Below are 21702 nucleotides of genomic sequence, written 5' to 3'. Positions count from 1 at the left end.
CTGTTTTGCATGTTTATGTCATTATTTTTTTTCCACAAATCTACAAATGTCTTATCTTTAGTCTCCGGGTGCTACCACAGTATTAGTAATACGGACCACTCGAATTCCTACCTGGTGTGCACACTGTAGATGTGTATGTGTGTTTATATATTCATCTCAAATATAGTCCAGCTGTCATGTAGAAACAAAAGCATTGTGAGGCAGTGAATCCTACTGATAAATTCTGAGGTTTTTAGAAAAGTTGGCTTCTTTTTTTCCATTGTGTGGTGTTTCTGATAACTGTCTTGTGTCTAAACACACTCATGCTCAGCCAGTCATGCTACAGCTTTCATTTTAGGTTGTATTTAAAGAATTTCCAAATTTTGACTTCTCTTAAATAGACTGGAAAAAAAAATAGGTGTGTTTGTAGTTTCTATATGAAGAAGTTTTTATTTTATGTTCTACTAGTTGTTTATTTTTCTTCTACAGTTCTTCATCATCCGTCATTCCTTGAAGTAAAGGCAATGACAAACTCCCTGACCATGGTAATGGGAGTCGAGAATGCTTTGCTTCTCCCAGGATTGGTGCCACATTGCCAGCACAATGTATTGATTTGGTTGACTGCGGGTGTGTGATGCGTGACAGAAATGAGAAATTGAACTTTCTGAATGTGAAGTAAATCGTGCTGCTGATGATATATAAATGACTTAAGAAAAAGCAATCACTCGGATTCTCTGCCCTGGTAGCAGTGCTACACACAATTTAATACATGGTAAAACAGTTCTTTTACAATCTAAATCAAATAGTATTTTGTGCTAAACGCAGATTCTTGCAAAAATTACTTGCGGCATTTTTGGTTTTAGTATGCTTTACTTTCTACATTACTGACGTGTGATCTGTTAATTTAGAAGTATTGAGCTGATGTTCATTAATTCTGCCTTTTTCTTGTCAAGAGCCACAGATTATTTTTTCTAGACTGCTTATTACTATTTTAAATTATTTGGTCTTTAAGTAACTTTAATTTATAAGTACAGTTGTTTTGAGTCCCAAATACCTGCAGATGGAGTTTATTATAGCCACAGGTAATTGGACTTAATTATCTGTAAAACAGCCACTAGGGACATGAATAGGCCCATTCTCTCTTCTGGCAGATGTTTTGCAGATATTAGACTTATCCAATTATCTTTGGGTATCTTAGCAGTACACAATAGCATTCATTTGCAGATGACTATAATATTCTTTTCTCTCCTTCTCAATGTTATGAAACGAATGGGATAATTTATCCTTCTTGGAAAGAGAGAGAAGTATTTTAACGAAAGCTTGAAGAGACTTCCTGAAATTCTTCTTATCGATACCTACTAACAAGTTTTGTCATCCAGTGTCAAAGTCTCAGTTTAGCATTTCCCCAGTGTAAGTACCTAAAGCAGTAGGGAGTTCTGCACAGTCTCCCCAAAGCAGCCCACAGCTGCATATTTTGGAATCTTCGGTTTGAACTTTTGAGTGAGATTTTCAAAGGAGTTCAGCTCTCCTCAAGAAGTAGTTGTCAATATTTACTTAGTTTTAAGGCTGTGAGAATACAGGGAGAAGGTTAAGAACATCTTCCTGGTAGGGTGGGGAAGCCAGAGCATTTGGCAGTCCGCTGAAACATAAATCCTGGAGTTCTTTCCTGTGTGAACCCTGGTATGATTAGAAGGTTCAAGGCCGAACTGTGTATAGGCAGTTGGGCAGAAAAGTTCTACAAACAGATGCTCTAAGAAGAAAAAAAAAAATTTGAACTTTTTATAAAATTATTTTCTCCTACATAAGTTACAGCAAGAAAAAAAACCCACTTTTTTATTTTAGCATTTATTTTATCAGAAAGAAAAATAAAAGATTGATTTATTAGTTATGATGAAGTTTAACAGTTAAGTTACTCCAAAATTAAATTAATTACCTTGATTAATCCCACCAAGTTCAGTAAATGGTATGAGAATCTGGAACTTGCTTTTGGAGGGCAGGGAAGGTTTGAGACAGAATATCAGCAAAACTCAGCAGTATCACAAAGAGTGAACCCTCACAACAAGGTATGTAACATTATTCTTTCTAAACTGTCTAAGGTTGTTATTTTATGTTTTTTATAACATATGCTTGTGTTTATATCTCAAGATCAGCCAATTTATTAATTTTTCTTTATTTTATATTAGATTTTATTTTATTTTTCTCTCTGAAAGCCTAGAGTGAGACTTGTCTGTCACCACTTTGTATTTGTCAAGGAAGCATAGGTAAGCTGTCTGCTTTTCTTCTGAAGATAGACTTGTGACCACAAAAGTAAAAGATACCATGACAACCTGATGAATTTCAGGTCTGCAGAATCTGCACGTATTCCTCATCCCTTGTAACCCTGGGAGAAATGACCAAAGAATTTACTGCACTGAGTGAGGGCTTTGTGCTTCACACAAGTACTGAAACAAATGTGTTCCCTTTAAATGGTTTACTGAAGTGGGCCTGTCTTGCCGTAAACACAGCCGTTAATGACCTCCATCCATGTACCATTGATCTTCCTGGAAAAGTACCTTTTAAAGCAAATGAAGCAGATCTAGCAGTACTTAAAATCCCTATCCCGTGGAGAGTAGAAATAACTTGTCAACAGCCAGTGCCCCAAAGCGAACAGTAATTTCCTTTCCTGTCAAACAACTGCTTCACTGGGAGAAGGTACACCAATAGGTGTAATTGTCCTGTGTACCTCACAGAAAGGGGAGAGAGCCTTCTTCCTCTGCAGTATTTGGGGACATGACAACAGCTTTTGTTATTAGTGGTTTCAGATGGTAAGTAACAATTTGAAAACAGCTTTTATTGGTATCCACTGGAGAACAGGAGGATGGGGCCAGACAGGATGAGACATTCACACCCACAGCCGAGGGAAGAGGAGAGGAGTTACCAAGGTGTAACATTAACAGTGTCAGAGCCAGAACTTAGCATAAACTTTTACCACAAGAAGGTATGAACATAAAAAAAGCTAAATTAAAGATTACAATATTTGTCAAAGGTTTTCAACTTGTGTTTCACAGCTCAAGTCTGTTAGTTCAGAAACTGTGATAAGCTCAATTACGTGGCTAAGTACAAATATTCCTCATTTCTTAAAATGTTCAAGAGTTAGAAGTGCCTCAGTATTTCGGGTCATTTTGGAAGAAAATAAACTTCTAAAGTATTGTGCTTTTTCATTGTGTACCTTTTGCTCTCTTTATACTGTGGAGGAAATAGAACAAGGTTAATTGAAGAAATGGGAGATAAAGAGGGAGGCTCTTATATAATTAGGCAGTCTCAGAAAATCATAATTAAGCAGCAAAAGACATTATTTCCTCACAAGAACAAAACAATTCCAGTCTCCTGAGTAAGTCTGTAATTTGACTATTTTGAAAAAATTTAACTGATACTATAGAACAATTCAAAATCTGTGCTAACGACAGCCTTGGCTGCACTAAGGGTGCCTTGCTTAGCCATTGGAAATCATTGTGCTAAAACTATTCCTATCTCTAAATACCGCATCTCCTGGTCAACATGCAACAATTTTGTGCTGTAAATTTTGTCTGAGACAATTCTATGTCGGTTGCTAATGGTTTTCCTACGCAAAGTAAGGGAAAAACAAAGTTCAGTCACTTGTTGATCTTCATGAGACAACTTCAAAGCTGATGAGTTCTGATGATTAAAAATGCAGATTTGAACATACTTTGTTGCACCACGAAGGGAGTAAGAAGCATCAGTATGATTGTGGAGTCATGGTTAATGCTTGTTTGATTACAGAGGGTAGGCCTTCTATAGCAGTAATCTTGGCTCCTTTTCCGACTCTCATGTTTTTGACTATCAATTATAACATAGAAGAAATGCAAAGATTATGATGTCTATCAGATTGTTCCTTTCACTAAAAGTAGATTAGAGGAATTTAGCCGATTTTTTTTTTTTTTTTTTTTTTTTTTAATGGCACTGTCCAAACAGAGGAGGGAAGCTAAATATTAATGGGACGTTACTAGTCCAAATTATGTTCAGTTATTCCTTTGATTCTCCTCTTGGTGAAACAAGAGAGAAAGTATGAGGGAAACAAATGAGTGACAATTGATGTAAGCTATTTGTTGATGTGAATATAAACTCTGTTTCTTAAGGAGTTCTGAATATATCAAAAGCATATCGTGTTCCACATTGTAGAGCTTTTTCTCCCTTCTTAAAGCTTATTTAGAAGATACGGGCTTTTTCTTTTCTTTTGGCTGATGTCACCAGTTAGAATTAGTGAACTTTTTGATATGGAAAGATTACGGAAGAACTTATTTCACAAAAAAATTAAAAGAATCTATTCTCTCTTTGGTTTTGCTGTCAATGTCGGCAACTTTGAAACAATAGCAGGTTCAATCCTGACTTCTTGATATTGATGATCTGTTCAAAATCTTCCCTGTATGAATAAGATGGCTCTGATTCCTGAAATTAGTTTTCCATTTTCTGCCCTCAAACTATTTTAGATTTGCTGTTCGCCCCATGAAAAACAGAATGTGTCGTGTAGCAACCAATGATAGGACAAGGGGTAATGGATTCAAGCTGGAACACAAGAGGTTCCACTTAAATTTGAGAAGAAACTTCTTCTCAGTGAGGGTGACAGAGCACTGGAACAGGCTGCCCAGGGAGGTTGTGGAATCTTCTTCTCTGGAGACATTCAAAACTCGCCTGGACGCCTTCCTGTGCAACCTCATCTAGGTGTTCCTGCTCCGACAGGGGGATTGGACTAGATGATCTTTTGAGGTCCCTTCCAATCCCTAGCATACTGTGATACTGTGTGTATACAAAAAAATAGAATCACTATCAATATGCTATAAGAATGTAACTACCAAAACGCTTTAAAACTTGCTGTATGTTGGATAGATTTTTATGGTTGTTTTACTGTTTTTACAGATTATTGGGTTCATATATTCAAACTCACTTGCCTTCTGCTACTACTGTGCACCTGGATTATACTTGGATTATCAAAAATTAATGATGTGTGGAAACAGTTTTATAGTTTCTAGGTTATCACAAAATGCATAATCTGCATTATTCTTTGAAATTAAGTGCCATATGAGCACTCTAAAATGGTGTTTGGTATGTCCTTTGTGGGTGAGAATTTAAAATCAAGGTCAAATATATATCATTTTACTATGCCAGTTTCCCAAAAGGTCATAGTCATTATTCTGTCTCAGAGTTGTTCTTTTTTTTTCAATTTTCAACACAAAAAACTTTTAAAGACTAAGAACCTTCATGAATACCTTATTTTGTGGTTTTGTAGCAGATTTATGTCTGATGTCTACTGATCTGTTCTGTATACCAACTCTGGAGTATGCAAGTTAGCTCAGCTGCCATTTGGTGAACCCAGATTCATATTTCATGCATATGGTTATTGACTGTGGGAACATGTGCTGGTTTCTGGTTTTTTATTTTTTTGTGGGTGGTGGGGTTTTTTTGTTTGGTTGTTTTTTTATGGGTACTTTTTTGCCATCCAGAGGGATGGCTACATCTGCTACAGTTGCTTCTTACAAGGGCAACACCGAATGTGGCTGTCTTCTATCGCATTCAAGCCATTTTCAGAAAAAGAATGATGCTGGTTTTACAAGCAGAATCTAAATGGGTTTGAACTAGAGTTAGTCCTTTTCATCTGCAGTCAGATTATAAAGTACACAGCATACGGAGCAAATATCATGAGACAACTGTACGCTGAACTTTTCTCTTACCGGTATTACCCTCACTGTCCTCTTTCCTATGCTGATTGTGGTGCAGAAGACAGAAAAGCATCTCTTCCGGCCCTCTCCTGGTGAACTGGTCATGTTTCTGTTACCAGTGCTGATGTTTCAGCCCAGGGGCTGAAACTACAGCAAACCCACACTGTTTCATCCAGCCTCAGGATCAAAAGTTACCTTAAGCTGAATGTACAGTTATGATCTATATATGGGATGTGTGTAGTCTTAATGCTTCTAAAGGTTTGCTTTTTAATATATTTTTAATATATTGATATATCTTTTTAAAAAAAAAAGACTAAAATATACCTTGGATTTCCATTTGAAATGATATTTTAAATTACCCGTGTCTGTATGTTTATATCTATTATGTTATTAACAGTTTAGTCTTAGAAATATATTTGATGTTATTTTCTGAATTAATTCTCCGGAATGTTCTCCATGATGGCAGAAGAGACGTGTATATTAACTGTGTGCTCCTGTTTTTATAGATGGCTATACAACAGATGACATTGAATTTTACTGGCGTGGGGGTGATAATGCAGTCACAGGAGTGACAAAGATCGAACTGCCGCAGTTCTCCATTGTAGACTACAAGCTTATCACCAAGAATGTCGTTTTCTCTACAGGTTTGTGGAGGGGAAGCTAAAAGGGGAACTCGCGGGGAAGGTGTTTAGAAATGGGTTAATTCTCAACATGCCGTCCAGGATCTGAGCAAACAATTTAGAAACAGGAATAAATTAGAGCAGCAACTGTGAATTTTGAAAGGAACAGTTTTTATTAAAGCTTTCACAGTGTATAAGGCATTGCTCATTAACATATGAAGAGGATACAGTAGTCTGTCATGTTAATGCTCAGTCAAATAAGCTGTTTTTCCTGTTATCCTAAGAAAACTGATTAAGCCACTTACACACCTCAGCGCCCTAAACCCAACAAGAAGTAACCCAGCCTGTAGGAAGTTTAGGAACCTTTCTCTCACTATTACTAGATGTTCCTTGTGCCAAATTGTTATTATTATTAGACTAATTATTTTGTTTTCGCTGTAAAACCTTTAAAATCCTTGCTCCACAGGATTTGTAGGTTAGCCTATGCTAGCAAGCATATGACTTTCTGGAGCCTGAAAAGATGCTTTGTGAGGAGGAGTAGAAAATAAGATTGGATTTCACAAAATAAAAAACAAACCAAGAAACAAATAGAACATTTCAATGGCATATTAAATCATTCAAGAGAGACAAGAATTGGGTTGGGCTACTACTAGGTGATGTTCTCTACCTACTTGAGAAAGCTGCTAGGTGTGTTTAAAAAAAATAATCTTCAACACTCACTTTCTAGATATGGATAGAAATAATCTTTGGAGGGAGTATAGCAGGATTGTGCATCCCAAATTCTTCAGAACCAAGCAGAAATGGGACTTGAATGGTGATCTCTTGGCACCCATTTCAACAAGTGTTTCATACACCGAAATATTTCTGGTGTCCAGTGACAAAGGACAAGTGTTGCGTTGCTTGAAGAGAAGGTTGGAATAAGGGTTACACTGAAGTAAGCATACCGCAGCTTGTCAGGGAAGAAGCATTTCTATGCTTTGATGCTCTGAAATGTATTTTGGCTTCTGATTGTTGAATATTATGATTACCAGCAGATATGCACCTAGAGCATCCTTGTACCCTTAGAATAAATTAATCCCAATTTTTGCCAGAAGTTCTGCATCTGATTATCCTGGATCTTTCAACTCTGTGTGTACTCTATGTTGCATGAAACAATAAAAACAAAATGACAGAAAAATGTTTTCAGGCTTTATACAAGTAAATTATGGCCATACCAAATATTCTCTTTTAGGTGCCTACCCAAGGCTGTCTCTCAGCTTTAAACTTAAGAGAAACATTGGTTACTTCATTCTGCAGACCTACATGCCTTCTATTCTGATCACTATCCTGTCCTGGGTTTCCTTCTGGATTAATTATGATGCTTCAGCTGCAAGAGTTGCTTTAGGTAGGCATTTTTACACATCTCATGGAGTGTGCATTAGCTGAATGCTTTTTCTTGCTTCTGGCGTAGTGGATAGTGCATGATTTGAAAAATAAATCTGTTAGATCTTTTTATGTCTGGCTTGTTAAGCTTTGTATTATTTGAATCAGTATTTAAATCATCACAATTTAAATAAAAATTAAAGTGATTTCATGTCTGAATTAGCTAACTGTATAATCATTGTAACCAGAATTAGCCTAATTGTCTCAACGTTTTCTGTTGGTGTTCTACTGCTTGTTTTTCTCCAAAGAGAATGCATTTAGTTTGCTTTTGCCCATGGCAGTCCAGAATACACATTCAGCACTGTGTTATGGATTATAAATTGCTTTTCAGGTATGAATTAAATAAAGCTTTACTAGGGTTGTGTAGCTAACTCCTCCTTGAGAGCTTTTTTTTCCTTCCTGTTACCTTACATTCTAAAAGCAAACCCATTTCCCTAATTAATCTCTGGAGTACTCTTATGTCTCATCGCTAATCCCATGTGTGTTTGTTTATACTGTGTCCCTCATCAGAGGATCCAAGCATGTTACAAAAATAAATATGATTATCTATTGCCAAATTTTGCATAAATCAGACTGATTCCTGCCAGTACAGCTCTCGTATAGATAAAATAAGTAAATCACCATAAAAGATGCAGTTGAGAATTTGACATTTAAACTTTATAGGATACTGTCTGAGTTTTACCAGGCCTTCCTGTGTAACATTCAAGACTGCAGACGTCCTGAAAATGCTGTAGGAAAGCAAGACAGCAGTGGTGCTAAGCTGGTAATTTGTAACTGAGACTCATTAGAGAAAGTTACAGTTTAGCTGGTTAAAAACGTACTCATAGAATCCCACTACTGTTAACACAATTTATTACAGGTGTAATTTTCTTTGCTTTACACAAAAATGAAGACAAAGATAAGGAATATGGACAGAGGTTGGGGGTGGGTATTTTTCCACCAGAAAGAAAAAAATCCTGGAATTTTTCAGCTCTAGCACTTGAACATTATGAATATTACGAGCTATTAGGCTAGAAAATGAAAATTAATTCAACCAATAGACTTGTCAATTCTTTTTTCCAGGAATCACAACTGTGCTCACAATGACAACAATTAACACCCATCTTCGAGAGACTCTTCCCAAAATTCCATATGTGAAAGCCATTGACATGTACCTCATGGGATGTTTTGTCTTCGTTTTCATGGCTCTGCTGGAGTATGCATTGGTCAACTACATCTTCTTTGGCAGGGGACCTCAGCGTCAAAAGAAAGCGGCAGAAAAAGCTGCCAGTGCCAACAATGAGAAGTTGCGAATGGATGTCAATAAGGTAAATTGAAATGGGGATATATTTTTAGCATTGCCCCAGCAAGCCAGACTTTCACTTCTGCCAGACAGAGCTTTAAAATGTAATTTCTTGTAGAAATGAGTGGAACGGGGTTATTACGATCTTGTCTGAGCTCTGCAGAGCAGCATACTTAGCCACCTCAGCAATGAATGCTGCCCTCTAGCCTGGAAAACTGAATGTCTTCTTTCTAAAGCATGTGTTCAGTTAAGCTTTACCGTGAGATGTTTTCTCAGTCAGGATGTAGAGTTAAATATGCCAAATCTGTTTCCAAAGGAACAAATCCAAAATGATGGCTATAGCTGATATTCTGGTAAGAGCTGTATGGAACGTTGGAAATAAAACCTAAATTTAACCTACTTTCATAAATCTTTCAGATGACCTGGATAAGAAATATTTGCTACAGAAGTGTTTAAAGCTTGAAAAGTTTGCATATTTGCATCATAAAATGGCCCAGGATATTGTTGGCTAAATGAGAAACTGCTCAGAAATAAAGCATCAACTTGCTGTGCACTTAATTTTGAATCTGAAAATGGTCCCCTGGGGATGGAGAATTGAGGCAGAAAATACATTTGCCAAGATACACACTTTTGGAAAAAGTATCCATTATGCTTAATGAAAATGGAGCACTTATTATAAAGCACTTGTCATTTTTCACTTCGACCATTTTGGATGAGTTTCACACAGTGGCAAATCTGGGCTGAATGCTAAAATGTACTCAGTGTGAACTGTATAAACTTTCACAGACATGCAAAATTGGAAAGTTAAATAAAGTTAAATTGTCGTTTTGGCTTTTTTTTTTTTTTTTTTTGGCACAGAAAGCCTTTTGAATTTGTAATTCAGCATGATACTCCAAGGGTGAAAAACATGAAAGTCAGAACTTAAAAAAAAAAAAAAAATTTAAATCGGAAAAAACCCATGTGGTTATTTGTGAAGCGGAAACATAAGTTTCATACAGCTCTAGTGGTGGAATTTCTCATGTTTGTTCAGAACTTCTATACTACCAGTGTGCCTGCAAACAGAAGAACATTTTGTTCTATTTTGGTGGAATAACAAAAATCCATCACATGTTGATAGCATAAAACAGTTATTTTTATAGGTTATAGTTTATAGTCTTTTAAATGGAGGATTGTATTGTCATGGCTCAGATCTCACCCACTCATTTATTTTTTTTCTTTTTAATTTGAGAGAAACATGTTTTAATGAATGAAGGCTAATGCATAGCGATGAGATTAACCTTTTACCATTGTAAAGTTCATTAAGACTCTGTAAAATTTTTTTCTATTGGTGATTTTTCAGCAGTGTAAAAAAAAAAAAGTTGTGAGCTTTTATTTAATTTATCAAGTTTATTTTTTTAAAAATGGGTTTCCCTTTAAACACTCAAACCTGTTAACTAAGAAACCCTGAAGGTGATTTTGTAAGACTAGATCTGTGTTTACCTTTCCTCTAACATCAGTGGAAATTGACAGTCCATAGGTGTCAGGGTGTCACCACTAGCTGAGGTATATTTTTGTATACTTTCACTTGTGATATTTTCTATATACTTATTCATACAACAGATCTTTCAGTCACGTGACAGAATAGCTACAGTGTAGCAGCAAATTGCCAATCATGAACTAGAATTTGAAAGCACTAACTAGTGTACTAATCCAGTCCAGTAGTGGTGCAGCATCTTTCTTTAGACGTTGTAGGCCAGCAAATCTGTAATAGACTTCTTCATATTCCAACACCAGTTTTCGTAACACCCTCTTACAATTTTTCTGAACAACAAAAGGTGGTGATAGGAGAAGTGCTGATTAGCCCTTCCACCCACAACTACTTGCAAAATCAAAGTAGGAGTTAACACATACCGCCTTTACGCTGTTGAATTCTCTGCTATGGAGAGATCCCAGGGCAGGCACAGACATCGGTAGTCTCTCTGGTTTTGCCCAGCATTATTCAGAAGATACTAGAGAGCTTACAAAACAGTACAGAATCACAACAGAAGCTGTTCTTCCATGACTGTGCTATCTGCTGAATCCAATATAATAATCTCCAATATCTTGGGGATTTGTTGACTCTGGAGGAGAACGTCCTGTTTTTTCCATTTGAGTGAATGCCATGAGGCTGGCTGCAGAACTTCCCCATGGCTATTCCAGATGAAACTGCGGCCATATATATTTCTTTAAATTTCATATTGTAATCATGTCTTACGCCCAATGTGCTGGGTTTGGTTTTGTTTGGTTTTTTTAGAATCTTAGAATAGTTTGGGTTGGAAGGGAACCTTTAAAGGTCATGTAGTCCAACCCCCCTGCAATGAGCAGGGACATCTTCAAATAGATCAGGTCGCTCAGAGCCCCGTCCAAGCTGACCTTGAATGTTTTGAGGGATGGGGCATCTGCCACCTCTCTGGGAAACTTGTGCCAGTGTTTCATCACCCTCGTTGTGAAAAAATGTCTTCTTTATATCAACTATGAATCATCAAAGACGACGGTAACTTCATATGCTCCCTCATTTTCAAAGACTGTTAGTTCTGTATGGGATAAGGGAAAGGAAGAGAAGGGATTAGACCTGTATCTTGGTTTGCTTCTTGAATTCTGAAACCTGAGTAATAAAATCATGGAGAAATTTAAAGGACATAAAAGTCGAAGATTCAGACTCAATTACCAGCACATATGGACATACACAATTTTCTTTGCAGTGACTTCAGCTTAAAATGGCTTTGTGTATTATTGTTCCCCTCTTGAAGCTTCTCAAGCCGCATTTAGCAGTTTATTCCTTTAGTCTGGCTCGTCATCTTTTGCCTTTGTCAAGGCCAATTGTTCTCTGTGTAAACAGTCGTATTGTTGCTCACAGGTAAATCACTGGCTTTCTTCTCGCTCTAGACATCCTTCATTTATTGGAGATAGCATTCACATCATTTCCTCACCTCTCTTTTCAAGCTGATCATCTTATTTTACATTATTTCTTCAAATGCCTTTATTATCTTTATAGTCTCGAGTTTTTAAATCTCTTCTGTATGGCATAGTACTGCAAGTGTGTATATGAGGATAGATAAACAGGGAGTGTTGTATTTCTGCTTGAAGACCTAATATGTGTCATAAAGTATGGTGTATATACTCTAACCCATTGTTAGGCAATTTTATTCTGTGGACTCTTCTGTTTTAAATAGGAATGTTGGCTGCCATCGGCATCCTTTTGACCCTTTGTAGGTACATTTGATGCTATCTTTTCTATAGGCTCAGGGCACTAATCTAGTGTACTGTCTGTGCTTCTTCCGGATGACTAACAGACAAGTTTTAAAATGGGGCCAAATTCTAACCTCTGCCTTCACAAAATCATTCAGCTGACTGTCTTCCTACGGGTAATTGTACATATATCTGGGACATATCATCTCTTCAGCTTCAAGATACTGTGTCAAAAGCTTTACTGAAATCCATAACTTTCATCTGTTAATTCTGTAATTACCTAAAAATGGTCTGGCAGGATTTGGTCTCGAAGCCTCTATGAGGCTTTTTTTCTTCTAATTGTAATTTTGGTTTCTGTTTCCATTTTTGGGTAGAAGGAGACAGGGGGAGGGCAATAAGCTATTGTGATATAACCCTTCAAGTTTTCTCCTTTATGAAGCCTGGCTTTGTCTTCAAGGAGATGATTAGCCTAACCGGGATCTCAGTATAGAGCCTGGTACAACTGCGAATAATTTCAGATGTAGATCCCCAGCCATTTTAATACACTTAACTTCTGTTATTACAATTCAAATAATGAGCTTCTTGGTGTTCTCTCAGTATTGATTTATTCCCCATTCGTTTCTTCCAGAATTCAGTAGCCAAGGTGGTTTTGATTAATTTTTACATTTTCTCTTATATTGCTGGATCCAATAACTTTACCTTAGGTGTTTCCATCTTGGAACTGTGGTTTAGATGGGTTTGCTGATGCTGATCACTGTGATGTGTCTGATGGAACTTCTAGTCTTTGTGTTGTTCAGGGTTTGCAGTCTGATCACCTCCCAAGCCCTGTATTCAGTATTTTTTCCTGTGTTACTAAATTCCCAGTCAACCTACTGCTTATGATGTTGTTACATCGTTTGGATTCATTGCTGTTTTTTCCAGAGTTGCTCATCTAACTCATTTGTTTCAGATTACTACATACGTTAATTGACTTCTCTGGAGGTGTAAATAAGGTGAAAATGCTTTTCAATATCGATGATATCTATGTATTTGTTATTCTGGATAGATCAGAAAGCCTCCGTTACAGCTATACGGTAATTTAATGGAAACCAGAACTGCCACTGTAAAGGCTGTGGTAAATGTACTGGGCTGAATGAAAGGCTGATTTTTCTTCCTCTGTAAAGAAGTGCTGCTTGCATCTTGCCAGCTGTACATTTGTCAAGGGGTGGTTATAACGGAAAAGCAGCTGTATGCCATCCTCTTGCAAAGCAACAGAGACTGGAAGCGTGTCAGGCAGCAGAGACAATGCTCGCTGTGAGTATTGATATCGGTTCCTACATCAAGGCTCTTGTTCAAAGAAGGGCTACAGATCCATCTCTTGATGGAGCATGTTGTCGGTCTTTCCTTAGACATCAGTATGGTTTCCTTACCAGGATATTAGCTGGACACAGGATGTGATACTTGCATTTTTTCAACCCAGATAGCGAACCTTATAGAGGCGTTACCATACAATGATTTGGTGCATCTTGCCTTCCATTTCTAGTCCTGTCTTTCTAATTCTTACATGCGTGTTATTCATGTAGTGTTTAAATTATTTCTAAATTATTTTTTTTTCTTTATAGTTGGATCATCCAGATTTCGAACAGCTAATTATTGCAAATTAGCATTTCTTATATAAAATTTGTTTCTTATATCCTTTCAAAGTAATTTGATTTGCCACTTCACGGAAGTGGCATTATGTTTTGCATAATGTAAATACATCACTAAATGTGGGTTTAGAATGTGTAAAGTTGCAGCAACAGTTGAAACCAAGACATTTCCAATGTAGCTTAAAGCATAGAGATGCTATAAGTATACCGGGTATATACCTGAAGTACATGATAACGTAAGTCACATAAATAAAACTCTACCTCTAACTTTGCAATCGTGCTTTTGTTATCGTGAGCGTTAACAAAGCGATTTCCCTCTGGAAAAGAGGGAAAATGTCAGCATATTATGCAACACCTCGTAAAACTGTTTATACAGATTTATTCAGGTTTTTTTTTTTAAATAAATGTGAACTGACATTGCTAACCTCTGCGTGTTTAGATAAGGGTTTTTTTCTGAACACAAAGATTTTTTAAAAATATGCTGTGTGTATTTTTAAAACAGTGAGTAATTCTACTCAGTAGTCTTTGTATTACGTAAGGTATTCAGTCAGCACGCCTGACAGTCACAGCGCATTGTTATTACACAGTGCCAAGTCACAAACAAGTGAAATTGTCAGACTAATGACGTTTTTCTGTCAGAAACTTGGGTACCGCGTAGCGAACATGGAACTTTAGTATGATAATGACATTAAACGGCATATTAATAGATTTGAATCACAAGAGAAATGTTCTCTTGAAGAATGAATGTAGGCTTAGTGAGCTAAGAAGCTTTAAACAAATATAGGTATCTTTGCAATTCATTGCCCTCCTGACCCACTGTGGTTGTATCCAAATTAGCACAGAGTTGCTAAAGGAGATGAAATGGCAAGCAAAGAACAAATAGAAGCTTCACCTGCCCTCAGCTGCACTTAACATGGTACCTTTCTTCCCCTTCAAGTTGTCTCAGCCGCTGAGTTTTTCCCCTACAACTTTTTGACCAAGGAAAAGAGTCTGATCAAGTTTAACCTGAAAAGTTGAATAGTTCTTCTCAGATCTTTCATTTTCAGAGGACTCCACTGCATTATCACAGTTTTAAGACAAACAGACCACTCAATTACCTGTTTCATAAGTGATTGCACCTAATTATTTCACCTACACAACTTGGCGGGCTGAGGATGGACAGTTTCTGGCCAGTGACAGGCTAACAAGGACACGGGGCTCCCACAGCATCCTCCTTCTCCAGGTGCCTGTTTTGAGATTCACTGGCTCACGTATGCTTGCTGTTTGAACACAAACACCCTCTGTTTCATTCTGCCAACAATACCATCCATTCCAGTAGCATAATTTGAAAGGGCAGAGAGCCACCTCAGGTAATGCTTTGCTACCTGCCGTTTCCCATGATGGCTTCCAAACTTCTTTTCACCAGTTTACTAGTGAATAAGTGGGAGAGCCTGTGCACTTTTTTCACTGCCATATCCATAGGTGTCTCTTTTGGAAAAGAGGGGTGCAATTAGATGGAGTGTGCTAACTTGAGCCAATGTGAATCCGTTGATGTATATATGTGGCCCTTTGCCGGCCGATTGGTGATAGTGTTCAGTGCGCCGCAAACAGACAACATCGCTCTCCTCAGTTTTCAGACTAAGGTGACAGGGTGCAGGGCCGAGATAATATACCTTGCTCCAAGGCAATGCTCATTAACTTAGGCTTGGCTAATGCCTTTACTTCCCCTCTGATTTACTGCTGGCTTGCCTCTGGCCTTTTCAGCTCACAATAGTATTTGTTCATTTCTACCTGAAGAAATCATACAAATGCGCTTCTAGTGAGGAGGAATTATTGCAAGCCTACCTAAATCCAGTCAGTATTTATTACCTAGAGCTGCACCTGATACCCTATGCAGCAGAGGTACTGCTAGTATAAAACATGAGTGAGGTGAAGGTTGTAAAAGCTTTTGGAAAAAAAAAAAAAAGAGGTATTATAAAATGGCTGCATGCACAGACTGAGTTAATAAACCGAACAGGATATTAAAACACTAAGGCAACATGGAGCTCTTAAAATTTCAGTCTAAACTCTCAAATCCTCACGGTTTCGTATCGCTGGAGCTAATGCTGCCACTGTCCAGATTTCAGTGAAAGCTTTCATCCTCTTCCTTTCCCCTCCAAAGAGAGTTTTCCTTTTGTTGCAGTGCAGGTAAAACTGCGTGAGGGCCGGTTCTTGATCCAGGGTCAGAAGGTATTCCTGGCACAGAAGTTTACTGAAGGACATATAATAAAAATAGGCACGGATTATAAAAGCTCAGCCTTTCTCCTAAATTTACATTCGTGCATTATCAAGGAACAACTTGCGTATGAAGCAATCTGCAATGCATAGAGTGCCCAGGCAGCCTCGTCGTGTTTTGTTGAAACCAGAGATTTGATAGGAGTGAAATTTGAGGAAGTTCCAGTTTTAGCCCGCAGCACTTTGCAAAAGCAGTCAGAAGGTGATTTATTTCCATGGTCTGTAGTGGTATTCCACATGACATCTGAATAAAGGTCAAGTCGACTGCGTGAGGTTTTCTTTCTGCAGCTGCACTCCTTCGAATGCCATGTTTAATTAATGTAAGAACAGCGCGTGTACAGTCCATTTTTCTTTAAAGCACGTTATCCCTTTTGCTTTTGTAGTGCATCTACAAACCTGCCATCCACCAGTGACCCTGAATTAAGTAGGCTTTTGGTTGCAAAAAAGAATCTGTTAAAGCAGTTTATAGCATTATTTCAGATTGTGGGGTAGTAAGGCACAAAAAAGGCGAATTATGTATAGTGAAGTAGAAGAAATATATGTAGCTGTGGTCCAGAAGGTGTGTCTGGATAGTTAATTCGGTGACTTGATTTCCCAAAGCATACCAGCTCTAAAGAGTTTGCCAAGGTTTAATTGAATGGCAATGAGTCAGCCAATTTCTATCCAGAAAAATAAGTTGTAACTCTGAATGTTGTGTGCGAGGGGATGTAACCTAGTTGTGCTCATGAATCTTGAGATCGCTGCATTGTGTACACTAGGGTGGCACTAATTGGTAAAAATATTATTACAATGTAGAAGATGAGTGTCAACCCCTTTGCTTTCTTTAGAGTGTGTAAAATGATCATCTGTTTGGTTTCTTTTTGCAGATAGCAATGCATTGGTACATCTAATTTAGGGGAAATTGATTTCAGGTGAACCACCAAAATTCGTATCAGAAGTGTTTACATAATCAGAATCATAGAATCCCAAACTGGTAAGGAGGATATATATTTCAAACCCCTCTTTTATAGTTTTTGTCCATCTTTAGTCTACTGGTAACTAATAATTACTAATTATGATGCTTCACCTTTGTTGTTGTTTGCTCTTTAGGCTGTAAGCTTACCTGGACTGAAGCAAGTTAATATTTTCAACACTATTAAAAATCCCCCAAATTGCTGTGTTGTAACACATTCTAAAGACTTATTCCCAATCTTTCAAAAATATTTTTTCCTTGAAAATCTTTTTTTTTTCTTTTTTTTTTTTTTTTTTTCAGCAATGGAAACATTCTAATTCCCATGAAAGACATAGTGCAGTCACTCTGCAGCATGACACGGAGACTGCTTGTCTTGCACGAAGATAAAAATAAAGCAGAGTTAATGAGCCCAATAGCCCAAACAACCTAGGAATAACATATCTAGCAGTATTTGTAACAAAATGTTATTAGTTTATCATATAAACTGGGCGTCCGTGTAGATGTGTACAAATTGTATACTTTCTTACATGTATATTCTTTTTTTAAAAGGGTGTTAGGGTGTGTATTGCATACTTGTATGTTAAATTTAATGAAACAGTCATGCTGGGCTATGAAGACCTATGTTTATCATTAAATTCACTTGGTTATTCATTCTTTTGGATACTAGCTATTTTCCCAGAATTCTGCATGTGGAGAAAGATATCCAGGAGTTAAAGATATGCAGGAGAAAGCCTCCAGGAGTTAGTTTCTCACAGAACTTAAGAAAAGGGCCAGGAGGTTGGTAGGATTATGCCTAAACTTAAATATGTGTCTGCATATATACAGACATATATGTCTATATCTTTTTTTACTCCTTAGATACTAGTTTTAAGAATCCCTCTGTGGTGATATAAGGTTATATTAAAACATAGAAGTCTAAAACTTGTTTATTCTTATGTCTCCATTCCTCTTTTTAGAAGTGTGAGAGACTTGAACTTGGTTTTTTTCACCACCCAATAAAGCTTGTTGAGACTTCTCCCTAAACTTAATGCCTCTTAAAGTATGCACGAAAAGCCCTGCATACCTGTCCTTGCTCACGTCCTCAACATGAACTCAACTTTCTGGTAATATAGTTGTCAGAAGCTTAATGCTTTTGAGCTCATCTGAGGGATGCAACAGTAAATGTCACACAGCCTAAATCAACGTGATGATTTTCCTGAAATGAATGTCTTGTTTGGGCCACTTTCTGTCCGTGTATTCTGTGAGTATTCAAAGGCTCCTGTAGGTAGCTGGAAATAAAGGTCTTCAGAAATGGGAGACTTCAGTTTCTGTTTTGCTAGGTGGAATTCTGAGGTTTTATACTTTCAAGCTATAGCAGTTGTGGGTAGGAAAGGTGTCGTTACAGAAGTTTCAATTGTTGCATGGAAGGTCCTTTGTTTATTAAAGTATTTGATAATATAGCTGGAGGAGAAGATCAAAAGCTGATTGCGTGTAGGTATCATTTGGAGAGGGCTAGCTGTTGGGGGGATGATTCTTCATTCTTCATTTCTTCTTCCTTTTTGTATCATGGGGCATATACAATAGATAATAATTTGCAATTTAAAAATAAGCCTATATTTTGTCTTATTAACTCATTATTAGCTTTTTCAGTTGTAAGTAGATCACCCTTCCTAAAAATGCATCTTATGAAACTTTTATAAAATTGAATGTGTTCATAAACACCTACCATGTTTGCATGTTAGTAAACTATTTTTTCTCTTGTTTCCATAAAATTATGTGTTGAACAAACTGCACACTATTGCTGAATAAACTCAGTCTTTTTTTCTTCATTTAAAAGAAGAAATTTTTTTTCTTCATTTTCTTCATTTAAAATGTTCTGAATTTCTCCTACTATTCATATATTTATATTTCTCGTGTATTCATATATTTATATTTCTCGTGTGTGTATACATTGCTATAGAGCAATACGTTTAACTAATCAAATTCAAGTTTGGTTTAAATTTACAAGCACAAAAGGCCACCAAACTATATTCCAGATTTTGTTTTCTCTAGAATTAATGCATACACAAAACTAGTTTAAGTATAATACAAAATTTGAAGTGATAGTTAATATTGGTATATATTTTGCATACACAGAAACTTAGAAACAAATCCATTGTCTTGGCAACAAAGCGTCTTCATTCTTGTCACTCATTTTTTAAATGAGTGACAAAATGTTAGTCTCCCCAAAACAGCAGACTATCAGTGTACAAGTCAGTCACGCAGGAGTGTTCTATTTCAGTCAACAAATTCAGATTTTTTTATTATTTTGAAGCAGCAGACTTTTCATTTTAATATTGTTCGGACTAGTCCTCTGAGCCGTGCAGTTTCTGTAGCCGTGGAACTGGCAGTATTTCAGGTTTCTAAATCAGCACTGAACATGATCATAATAAGTACATTTCAAGGTTTTTTTAATTCAGGAATTTGTTGTCAGAAATTGGAAATTCATCCTTATTTTCTTTATAATGAGAACTTGTCCGTGATTTTCCATAGAAAAATCTCAAGAATTTTCCTTTATTTTTTTTTTCTTGAATTAGTTGCTGTTTCTCTCCAGTGTTTTATCTGGCCTTTGTCACTGCTCCCAAAATTTTTTCTTGGACCTCATGCTGCCTCTGGCCTTTTTAAACTTTGGGCTGGGCCCAAAAATTATGAGCCTAAATCTGTTGACAAGCGCGTATATCATGGTCAGATGGATGAAACACCGGTAGACTGCCATACAGTTCGCTCTGTCTCATGACAAGTATATGCTGTATAGTGTTTTGCACATTGTATTTGACTTCAAACAAGAAAAATAGCAACAGAATTCTGTTCTAGAGGAGCAACTTTATCAGCTTTATTTTTACGGTCTAGCTCATATTTCAAAACCATAACTATATGCAAGACATACCTTATAAATTTTCCCAGTTGCAATGATAATCAAATGTTCCATGCATCTTGCATCTTTTGTGAAGATTTCCTATATACGCAGTTTTGCTGGTAGGAACCTGTTACATTGTATTTTGTAAGACAACATAATAGGAGACCACCTATGGACATAATGGAAGGTCTTATTTATCACTGGTAGAAGAGAGCACCTTCTAGGATGTAGGTTCTTGTTGATGTGTTATTCATTTATATAATCTTCAAGAGAATTAAATGTATACATGAAAATGGGATGATGTTTTAACAAATGAATAACAAATACTTCATCAGAGCAGTATTAGGAAGAATCTGGACTGCATAACACCTTGTGTTTTGGTGAAACAGTAGGATTTAGAGCTGTTGTTACCTGGTACTCCAGAAATCTTCTATTCCAAATCACCTGCCTTTGCTTCCTCCTAAATGTCTCAGTAGTGAAAAATTGTCATGGAAAGTTGGAGCTGAAATTTCAAAAAATTCCAGTTCTACTTACATTGCTTCCTTTATGGTTGTTTTCAGTCAAAGACTGATTTTTTTTTTTTTTTTTCCCCTTATTTTGTTTCCTCCTTATGTTTATATGCATTATTTGTGGTTTTGGACTAAGAGCGAAAGTTGCATTCATAGGAAATCACTTGAAAACATGACTGACCTTGATATTTATTTAAGTCCCATTAAATTAATGTATCTGCTTAGGTAAAGTTACAAGCTCATTTCCTGAATCAGATACCTGTTTACTCTTTATGGTCACTAGAATAGAAATTACATGTACAGCATCAAGGCCTTACATAATTTATTCCTTCCACTTTACTAGAAATTGCATTGGACTGAATTATCTTGGCCAAACGTGAAATGGAGGAAGACGGTTTTCTACAGAATCATGATGTATTCCCTATTTTTATTTCTTGGCTGGCTAAGGTGATTTATCCCCCCTTACTCCAAAAAACCCCAGGGATGTTTTTTCAATAATTTAGATGATGTTGGTGTAAGGTTCAAGTTGAGGACAGGACACCAATAGAGCATTTCCCCATTTTTTCCTAGTCTTGCCATAATTCAAACAGCACTCCTGATTTTGCCTATTTCACTTATTGGCCTTTGGTTTAGAACATTGGATTCTGTGCAGCAGTTTGATTAGTTCATATTGTGATTTTTATTCAAATGTCATCAAGCCAAAGATACTTTAGCCTCTTTCATTTTACGTGGGCTCTTATTCTGCAATGTCTTAAGTATGGAATCTTGTGTGTAAGGAATGGATGCTGAAAGAAAGGATATGTTTTGAACCATCTCTCCAGAATCCTGGAATACTTACGACTAAGTTATTGATGTGTTACTAATGATAATGAGCAAGAAATAACATGTATCGGAGGGTAAAACTGGATGCCTAGAAATTGACTTGTAAGTAGTTAGAGCAGTGTTAAGGCTCCGTGTCCAGATCTTGCATTTTCTCTCACTCTTTTTTTTTGTTTGTTTTGTTTAATTCTTACAGGTATCTTGGGGTTTTTTCACTTAGATTTTTAGGCTTTAAAAAGCTCAAGAACCTAAAGAAAATCCTGACTGAATTTGCAGAGTTTCTCTGGATTTTCTGTCCTGAAAGCAAACAAAGTAACCTGAAATTATAAGTCAATTTTACTGTCCTCTAACTGCACGCTTTACAGCCTGACCCAAATCTTAGGTGTAAAACGCAATCTGAGCCAATGCATGCTAACGTGGTTTCACTAACAGTTACTGCAAC

At 36.8% G+C, this 21702-nt stretch overlaps 1 protein-coding gene across 2 annotated transcripts in view; it reads left to right on the top strand.

Annotated features, from left to right (window-relative positions):
• GABRB2 (gamma-aminobutyric acid type A receptor subunit beta2) overlaps positions 1-21702 on the top strand; it is a gene marked incomplete at both ends in the record, with an annotated part of 168325 nt that overhangs the window by 140700 nt on the left and 5923 nt on the right. For both annotated transcript variants that reach the window (XM_082489959.1, XM_082489958.1), the window contains 3 exons: positions 6200-6337; positions 7545-7697; positions 8798-9042. In XM_082489959.1, coding sequence (XP_082346085.1) covers positions 6200-6337; positions 7545-7697; positions 8798-9042 — 536 coding nt within the window. The remainder of the gene's footprint in view (positions 1-6199; positions 6338-7544; positions 7698-8797; positions 9043-21702) is intronic.

Source organism: Vanellus vanellus (assembly GCF_965231255.1).
Source record: "Vanellus vanellus genome assembly, chromosome: 13".
In the NCBI taxonomy this organism is placed as follows: domain Eukaryota; kingdom Metazoa; phylum Chordata; class Aves; order Charadriiformes; family Charadriidae; genus Vanellus; species Vanellus vanellus.
The sequence above is the reverse complement of the archived record's forward strand: the minus strand, read 5'-3'. Positions and strand labels throughout refer to the sequence as shown.